The 9,468-nt window shown below is 38.2% G+C and overlaps 1 protein-coding gene across 5 annotated transcripts in view; it reads right to left on the bottom strand.

The window, feature by feature from the left end:
* Nucleotides 1-1,672: 1,672 nt before the first annotated feature.
* Nucleotides 1,673-9,468, bottom strand: part of LOC128702163 (XK-related protein 7) — a 28,662-nt gene continuing 20,866 nt past the window's right edge. For 3 of the 5 annotated variants that reach the window (XM_053796243.2, XM_070102756.1, XM_053796242.2), the window contains 7 exons: nucleotides 8,320-8,481; nucleotides 7,352-7,440; nucleotides 6,347-6,518; nucleotides 5,396-5,592; nucleotides 4,161-4,309; nucleotides 3,754-3,993; nucleotides 1,676-3,600 (listed from right to left, as the gene is read on the bottom strand). In XM_053796243.2, coding sequence (XP_053652218.1) covers nucleotides 3,313-3,600; nucleotides 3,754-3,993; nucleotides 4,161-4,309; nucleotides 5,396-5,592; nucleotides 6,347-6,518; nucleotides 7,352-7,440; nucleotides 8,320-8,474 — 1,290 coding nt within the window. In that variant the 5' untranslated portion in view covers nucleotides 8,475-8,481 and the 3' untranslated portion in view covers nucleotides 1,676-3,312. Of the gene's footprint in view, nucleotides 3,601-3,753; nucleotides 3,994-4,160; nucleotides 4,310-5,395; nucleotides 5,593-6,346; nucleotides 6,519-7,351; nucleotides 7,441-8,319; nucleotides 8,482-9,468 lie in introns of all 5 variants that reach the window. The other 2 variants (XM_053796245.2, XM_053796244.2) reach the window with 1 other exon arrangement.

Here is a 9,468-nt window from a genome sequence, read left to right as displayed (position 1 = left end):
TATGATGCTTTCCAGGGCATAGTTCTAGCTGCTCAGTCAAATTATGTTCCAAATAGGGAAATCAGATCAAACAAAAATGATCCTAAATGGATGAACAATAGATTAAAATATCTGATTGGTCAAAAGAGAGGCATATATAGGCAAATCAAAAGAGGAGAGGGGCAATTAAGAAATCGATATATTCAGTTAAAGAGAGAAATAAAAAAGGGAATTAGAAAAGCAAAAAGAGATTATGAGGTTAAAGTTGCAAGAGAATCGAAGACTAACCCAAAAGGATTCTTTCAGGTATACAGAAGTAAGATCAGGGACAAGATAGGCCCACTCAAAAGTTCCTCGGGTCAGCTCACTGACAGTGATAAGGAAATGTGTAGAATTTTTAACACATACTTCCTCTCAGTTTTTACACAGGAGGATACCAGCGATATTCCAGTAATGATAAATTATGTAGAACAGGACGATAATAAACTGTGCACTATTAGGGTCACAAGTGACATGGTCCTTAGGCAAATAGATAAATTAAAACCTAACAAATCCCCAGGCCCTGATGAACTGTATGCAAGGGTTCTAAAGGAATGTAAAGAGGAGCTTAGCACACCTTTGGCTAATCTTTTCAACATATCACTACAAACTGGCATGGTGCCAGATAAGTGGAAAATGGCAAATGTGATACCTATTTTCAAAACAGGTGACAGGTCCTTAGCTTCGAACTATAGACCAATAAGCCTAACCTCCATAGTGGGAAAATTTATGGAATCAATAATTGCCGAGGCAGTTCGTAGCCACCTTGAAAAGCATAAATTAATCAACGAATCTCAGCATGGTTTTACAAAGGGGCGTTCCTGCCTTACGAATTTATTAACTTTTTTCACTAAGGTATTTGAGGAGGTAGATCATGGTAATGAATATGATATTGTGTATATGGACTTCAGTAAGGCTTTTGACAGGGTCCCACATCAGAGACTATTGAGGAAAATTAAAGCACATGGAATAGGAGGAGAAATTTTTTCCTGGATAGAGGCATGGTTGACAAATAGGCAGCAGAGAGTTTGCATAAATGGGGAGAAATCAGAGTGGGGAAGCGTCACGAGCGGTGTTCCACAGGGGTCAGTGTTGGGCCCCCTGCTGTTCACAATCTACATAAACGACATAGATGAGGGCATAAAGAGCGACATCGGCAAGTTTGCCGATGACACCAAAATAGGCCGTCGAATTCATTCTGACGAGGACATTCGAGCACTCCAGGAAGATTTGAATAGACTGATGCAGTGGTCGGAGAAGTGGCAGATGCAGTTTAATATAGACAAATGCAAAGTTCTAAATGTTGGACAGGACAATAACCATGCCACATATAAACTAAATAATGTAGATCTTAATATTACGGATTGCGAAAAAGATTTAGGAGTTCTGGTTAGCAGTAATCTGAAACCAAGACAACAGTGCATAAGTGTTCGCAATAAAGCTAATAGAATCCTTGGCTTCATATCAAGAAGCATAAATAATAGGAGTCCTCAGGTTGTTCTTCAACTCTATACATCCTTGGTTAGGCCTCATTTAGATTATGCTGCACAGTTTTGGTCACCGTATTACAGAATGGATATAAATTCTCTGGAAAATGTACAAAGGAGGATGACAAAGATGATCCCATGTATCAGAAACCTTCCCTATGAGGATAGACTAAGGGCCCTGAAACTGCACTCTCTAGAAAGACGTAGAATTAGGGGGGATATGATTGAGGTTTATAAGTGGAAGACAGGAATAAATAAAGGGGATGTAAATAGTGTGCTGAAAATATCTAGCCTAGACAGGACTCGCAGCAATGGTTTTAAGTTGGAAAAATTCAGATTCAGGAGGGATATAGGAAAGTACTGGTTTGGTAATAGAGTTGTGGATGAGTGGAACAAACTCCCAAGTACCGTTATAGAGGCCAGAACGTTGTGTAGCTTTAAAAATAGGTTGGATAAATACATGAGTAGATGTGGGTGGGTGTGAGTTAGACCTGATAGCTTGTGCTAACAGGTCGGTTGCCGTGTTCCTCCCTTAAGTCAATGTGACCTGACCTGACTAGGTTGGGTGCATTGGCTTAGGCCGGTAGGGACTTGGACCTGCCTCACATGGGCCAGTAGGCCTTCTGCAGTGTTCCTTCGTTCTTATGTTCTTATGTAATCTGTATTGTTCTTGTATTTGTCTATCATTCCTTCAACTAATGTACCTAGCTTCATCCTTAATATAGTATCACTAATTATGATTTTTTAGTGAATTACTATTTTTTTCAACAAACCAGCCATATCCCACTTGTGATCATAATTCAGCTTTAAGGCTGAACGAAATGCTTTGCATAATAAAGGACTTTCTATAAAATTATTATTACAATCAATTATTATTATTACAATTATTATTATAATAAAAAAGAAGCACTAAACCACAAGGGTTTTAAAATAGTTATATACTATGTCCATCACCTTAACTGTATAATAAACTGTACTCCACTTTATAGAAATAAGGTCTGTTTTGTTTGTGTAGCCGGATTTTAATTGCACTATTAGTCTTCCTTTCCAGACTGACTCTACTGTCAAATTGGCTCTACAAATTCCTCATCCTAATTTTTACACACCCTAGGTACGTATTTAAATTCATCACCAAATTCCAGCATTTCCTGGTTCACCCAGACTATACTATTTCCTTCTCTCTCAACTATCATTAATTTACTTATAGCTACAGCACATTTATTTTCAGTCATTTTCTCTCACATAAATAAATTTAACTAAACTATGTATAGTACTCTATACCATAAGTATACTATTGTCTGCCAGATTAACTATGCTAAATTTGCATGTCAAGTTTTATGTACCATACCAGTGCCCTATTCCTATTGTTTACATTCTAATACCTTTGTTTACATTCTAATACCCTTGTTTACATTCTAATACCCTTGTTTACATTCTAATACCCCTGCTTACATTCTAATACCCTTGTTTACATTCTAATACCCTTGCTTACATTCTAATAACCTTTATGTCAACTTTCCTCATGGGGTGTGTATTAAAACTATAAAGCTCTCTAACTCATAACCCATCAATATACAGCATTGTAATAAACATACACATTGAACAACCATAGAACATTACACAACCTTAATGCATTATACATACAGTATATAGTAATAACTTAAAAGCAAATTTTTTTCTGCATAAGGGCAGTGTATGTCATAAAATACTGTTTAGCAGTTACCCAGGACCTTAGGTGCCTCTGATAAGCTTATGTTTCATATTTGTATAAGATCTATCTAAAATTCTTTATCTCCTTTTTTCTGTTTTAAGATTTCAATACAGTCCTCATCTCTTCCTCTTCACCTTTGGTTTCAGTGTCTCTAGACTCTTTAGAGACACAACAGAATGTTAAGATCATCATTACTAGCCCAAAGCAGAATGAACCATAATGGATAAATAGGAGATATTCTCGATGAGTGGTGAAGATCTCTTTATCAGCTTGAGTGAAGTGTGATGTGGCATTCTGCTGTGTGAGAAACCACACCACTAACATAATAGAGTTTTCAACAAACACTAAGGTAGAGTAGATAGTGTAGGGAAACCACGGCGCCACCTGTGAAATTACAGAGTTTGTATTAGAAAGTGTTGCTAATATACCATATAGAGATTTTAAATACAGGGATAAGTAATTCTTATACTTTTACACTATTGGGCAGCAAAGCCAAGTTATTTCTTGTACTGGAATATAATGATTATGTTTTCCTACCTTAATTCTGGTTTTCATATTGAATTCTATGTAGGCAAAGATGAAGACAAAAGCACTGAAGAGATAGATAAATATCCTTTTCAATCTGTTCTTGCCAGCAGCAACTGTTTGGAAGAGGAACACCAGCACAACATGGATGCCAATAACAACAAATATCCACCACTTGAGAGCACCACTAAAGAGTGCCATTACTTCAAACCTTGCCACTAGGAATGATGCCCACCATAAAGTTGCCACTATCTGTAACACATCCAGAAAATAATATAATTAATAGTCTGGTAATCAAGTTGTAATATTACAAACACATAACTGGATAAATAATGATATTTGTATAAGCACAATTATAATTTACCCATTTACTACAACATTAGGTTCCTGCAGTAGTAAGTTTGTAAGGTGTTTTGGACCTGAATACAGCAGGGCAGTTTGAAGCGCTGGTTATCCTCTAAGTCACCATTGATGATCTGATTGGTAGTGACATTCTTTTGGTAAGTTGAGATGACTGTTGTGGCTAGTGAGAATAGTGAGAAGGACAGCTGAAGCACCTCTATTGTTTCTGTGGGAGCAGAAGTGAGTCAGTGGTGAGATGGCTTATAAGTACATTACTCTGTTTTTAGAGTTATGAAAGCTATACAAAGTATTGAATAAATAAATAGCACATGAACATACAGGACTACTGTACCGTATGTTCATGTACCATTCAATATTTCCTCCTTTAAATTTTCTAACTGGTGCCCGAAATGCTCTTCATAACCAGTGGCTTTCTGCATAGTATGTCACTGATGTTAGCTAGGTCTGTATAAGGTGTATCATGTACCTGTAGAAGATTATTATTATTAATTACATTAATAAACACCCATTATATTGCTTTCTGTCAACAATTCTCTCTCTCTCTCTCTCTCTCTCTCTCTCTCTCTCTGTCTCTCTCTCTCTCTCTCTCTCTCTCTCTCTGTCTCTCTCTCTCTCTCTCTCTCTCTCTCTCTCTCTCTCTCTCAAGAGAGGTTCCTTGATGCCAATGAAGAGCTCTTGATCCAAGTAACTGAACCTACCTCCCTCCCTTGGATGAAGCCTGAATGCCTCCCATACTTCAGGAACTGTATAACCTTATGGGTTTAGCACTTTAAATATGAATGTACAGGCAGGCCCTGCTTTCCATCACTTCACTTTAGTGTTTTACTGATACAATGGTTTTCAATTATACTCATTCTTCATTTATTCGGACTTCTTACAATAAATATATTCACCACTGGAGATATATCTGGAGTATATATACTAAGGATGAAAATATTTTAAGGCAAGTAATGTGTATTGTATTTGCATTTTTTAGGCCTAGCTATATTGCTCACTTAATATATGAAAGTGTTAATATGTTATCAGGTTTTTATATGCATTTGAAAGTGGAAAAAGGCTATGATTCACTTCACAGCAATACCCCTGAACCTAACCTGCTTTATAAGTGGGGCCCTCCTGTAAATACTAATCTTTTCCCTCCCTCTCTAGTCCCTCCAGCTACCTTCCATTCCCCAGGCTTTGCATGATTCCCTACTAATTTACTGTTTTCTATGACTATAATAATAATAATAATAATAATAATATTGATATATTTACCAAGTAAAATTTTCCTTCGAAGAACACTACTTACCTAAGTGTGAAAAGGGCATCTCTTGTCGCCTGAGAGTAATCTTATAGAGGCGGAGGAGGAACTGTGGAGCAGCCTCAGTGAAGGCCTCTAGGAACTTGACGAAGTAGGCACGGCTGGGGCGGTTGAGACACTCGAGGTGGTGGGTGCGGGAGCTTGGGAACAGTGCCATAACACCATGGTATATCTGGTGCAAATCCCTGGGAAATGAAAATAGTAGTAATTTCTACTGTAACTTACTGCTAGGCTTTATATAATAAGCTTTTGCAAGGCTCCCAATGGAAATAAGTCACTTTGTCTGACATTTTAGGGTTATCCTAGGTAATTTACACATATTACTATGCATGATAATTGTAATTATGTGTACCTGTACGTCAATAAACTTATTTACTAAGCTACAAATTAGTAATGTAACTAGACTTTAAGTATAAGTGGCTTTGGCATGCTGCTCTTATCTGTATTTTTTTTTTTGTACCTCTGTATGTGTGCTCAAATTGTAATAAATAAATAAATAAATAAATAAATAAATAAATAAGGCCCTTAAGCTCCCTAAGGAAGATTCCATAACACTCGTGAGGGGCTCTTGATCTACGAAATTGAACCTGCCGTGGATCAAATCTGATTACTTTCTATTTCTCAGACACTGAGCGACCCACTATGAGTTCTGCACTCTCCTATGATTATAATAGCTGTATAGCCCTTGTGGCTTAGCGCTTCTTTTTGATTATAATAATATGATTATAATAATCATATCTGATTACCTCCCATTTCACACACACTGAGGGTTTAGCGCTTTCCCATAAATGTACACAACCCGCACATGGAAAAAAGCTCATGGTCCAAGTTGGGCCGAAACAACAACATAAAGTTAGTCACATGTGCTGGTTGTGTGTGTATTGTTCCAGTCACGGTATTGTGCCTTTTTGTCCTTCATAAATGCAATAATAATAATACCTGAGGATGGGCCAGAGAGGCAGGAGAGGGAAGCTGAGGAGCCAGAGTGGAGCCTTGAGGCACACCAGGAGACCTGTGTGACTGCTGAACACCTCAGTGATGGCATACAGGGAGAAGAGCAGACCTGGCAAGAACACCAGACCCAGGGTGATGTAGGCGAAGATGGTGTCACCTGAAGCAACGAATCAATGGAAATAAGTCACGACTCACGAAATCTGAATAACACGATTGGAAACAAACCATACCATAGGTAGGGATAGAACCCACGGTCAGACTGACGTGCTAGCCACTGGGCCAGCTGGCCCAGTGGTCTGGAGTTGTATGACTCTCTGATCACAAGTTCTATCCCTGCCCATGGTATGGTTTGAAATAAGTCACTTTGACTTTTTTGGGTTATCCTAGGTAATTGCTTCTCGGCTCATTGAGCTAAGATCAAAGTATCCTAGGTAATCTACACATATGCTTTAGCGCTTCCCCCTTGATTATAATAATAATAATAATACACATATGCTATTATGTATGACAATTTATGCAATTGTATTTGTGTATCCATACGTAAATCAACTTAGCCATTCATGCTAGTGGCTTTCTTTGTGTTTAGCAATACTTATTACATGTAAACTACAATTTGTTTACACTACACAAATAAATAAAAAATATTTTTATTTTTTATTTACTTACTAACTCCCTGGCAAATGGCTCCTGATCAAACGAATTGAAGCTACCCAAGGTACTTTTAATTAAAACATCAATTTTACAGGCTAAGAGCATGACCTCTAATAGATTTAGAGCTTCCCATGAATATAGTAATTAGTTATCAATAAGCTATATATATACATGAGAGAAAGAGAAAAAGAGAAAGAAAAAAGAGAAAGAAAAAAGAGAAAAAGAAAGAGAAAAAGAGAAAAACAGAAAAAGAAAAACAGAAAAAGAGAAAAACAAAAAGAGAAAGAGAAAATGAGAGGAGGGGGGGAGGGTAGTTTAATAACGTAGCTGGTGACTTACCGTTATGGTAGTCAGTGAGAGCCACGCCTACATCTGTAGCAATGTCCAACATGTAGAACAACAGCTGCAGTGAACGACCCACAGTGTACCTATAGTAGTACAGTGTAGCTGTAGCGGTACGGTACACCTGTAGTGACATCATCTATCACACCGTGTCTTCATTTATGTCAAAATATCTTCATCCAAGTAACTGGAGCTATCCTCCATTGAACTACACTGGATTATCTCCTATTCCCAGCTGCTCTGTAGTTTTATTAAAGTCATGACTACAGTCAAAAAGGCCGACATGCTGACGGTCAAACACGCTGTTATATTCAATGGCCGTAAAGTGACCGCCCATAATATGAAGAGATTAGCGCACTCGGCTTACATACTTAGACTTACGTACCTGAGTGGGCCATATCGTGGAGGACAAGACTGAAATAAAGGACCCCAATGGAAATAGGGCCCTTTTTTTATTATAATATTAGAAATGGGACAGCAGTCCCCATTGCGCGCTGACTTCACTGGGTTATCCTGAGTGGTTAACCCTTCGGGTTAAAAATCCCCACAAAATCTTATCTTAACCAGATAAGTATCAAGGCCAGCGACCCACTTCAAACATGTAGACAACTGTTGTTCATGAAAAATTAAGTGAAAAACCTAAGCCCTTAGTGTATATTTCGGCCTCCATCAAGAGACCTTCTTCAGCTGACCAGGAGGGTCTCATGGAAACCAAAATACAGGTTAGGTTAGGTAAGGTTTGTCAAGAAACTGAACAAGCTTTTCCTGATGCGGGTTTTAGTCATATGACCCGCCACCGGAGCTTTTGGTCATCTGACCGAGGCCTTCCGCTGGCTTACCGGTCCACCCCTTTAAAAATTAAGGTTATAATTACTAGAAAAATTATACACAGATACTTTCTTTGGTTATTCTGGCTTATTAACCCTCCGAGGTTACTAATCCAAGGTCTACTTTCAAAGACTTACTTCATAAATATTGAGAAGCAGGTCGAGCAACGCTGACCACAGCAGCAGGAAGCTGGCTGGTCATCTGTGGTGGTTTGGGTGTCATGTTTTTTCTGTGTTCCACCATTGAGTTGCCTCGTCACCTCCCATGCCTCAGTCATGGCTCCACCCTCCATGCCTCACCTACGGGAGTAAACGTTCTAAGTTTATTTAGGAACAATTACACAATTTTCATTACGATTGTCTTACATAATATATGTGCAAAGTTACCTAAAATAACCCTCCAAAAAGTGAGTGATTTATTTCCATTGAGGCCCTTGTAATACCTTATTATTATTATTATTATTATTATGATTGTGGGGAGCGCTAAACCTGCAGGGTAATATTATACAGCGCCTGGGGGCGGGGTGGAAGGTATTCATGCTCAATTCATGGAACTGGAGCACAGACCCAATTCCCTAGATCAAGAGCTCACCAGCATCAAAGAACCTCCCTTGAAGGGACCTTATAATAAGGAACTTACTAAAGAATATTATTACTATTACTACTACTACTATTTCTTCGCTAACTCTCCACTCTGCCCTTTTTTTACTACCACTACTAACTTCTTATTGTCACCTCTACCACTGTTGCACAACTTCTACTACTACTAATTAATACCACCACCACTACTACTACTACTACTACCACCACTACCGTTTCAATACTACTATTCCCTCCTTTCATTCTACCACTCCCGTCCCAGACTCTCATATATTCTGACTCCCCCTTCGTGTTGCTCTGTATAACTAGTTAATGTTCCGAGTCGGACCATCATCATAAATTTCAGTCTCCTATGTGCGGGTTATCTGTGTAAAGCAGCCTATTACTAGTATTAAGTTTTATCCTATAGGACAGTGTAACAAAGCCACATGGAGCGATCAAGGCTCCTCTCCTTGAGGGAGTTTTTAACAATATACATACATGTATTTCCATATTTTCCTATTTCTTACAGCGTTTCCGTGAATTTGAGATGAACTAAGTTCTTCAAATTATAAGCGAAAACAGAAAATTTACATATTCTTGAAAGACTGATTGATAACATTTAGGAAAATGATTACTATTATTGTTGTAGTAGTAGTCCCCTCAAGGAAGGTTCCTTGATGTTGGTGAGGGGCTCTTGATTTAGGG

This window comes from Cherax quadricarinatus, chromosome 83 (assembly GCF_038502225.1).
Source record: "Cherax quadricarinatus isolate ZL_2023a chromosome 83, ASM3850222v1, whole genome shotgun sequence".
NCBI lineage: Eukaryota > Metazoa > Arthropoda > Malacostraca > Decapoda > Parastacidae > Cherax > Cherax quadricarinatus.
Note: the sequence above shows the minus strand (reverse complement) of the source record. Positions and strands in the feature narration are given on the sequence as shown.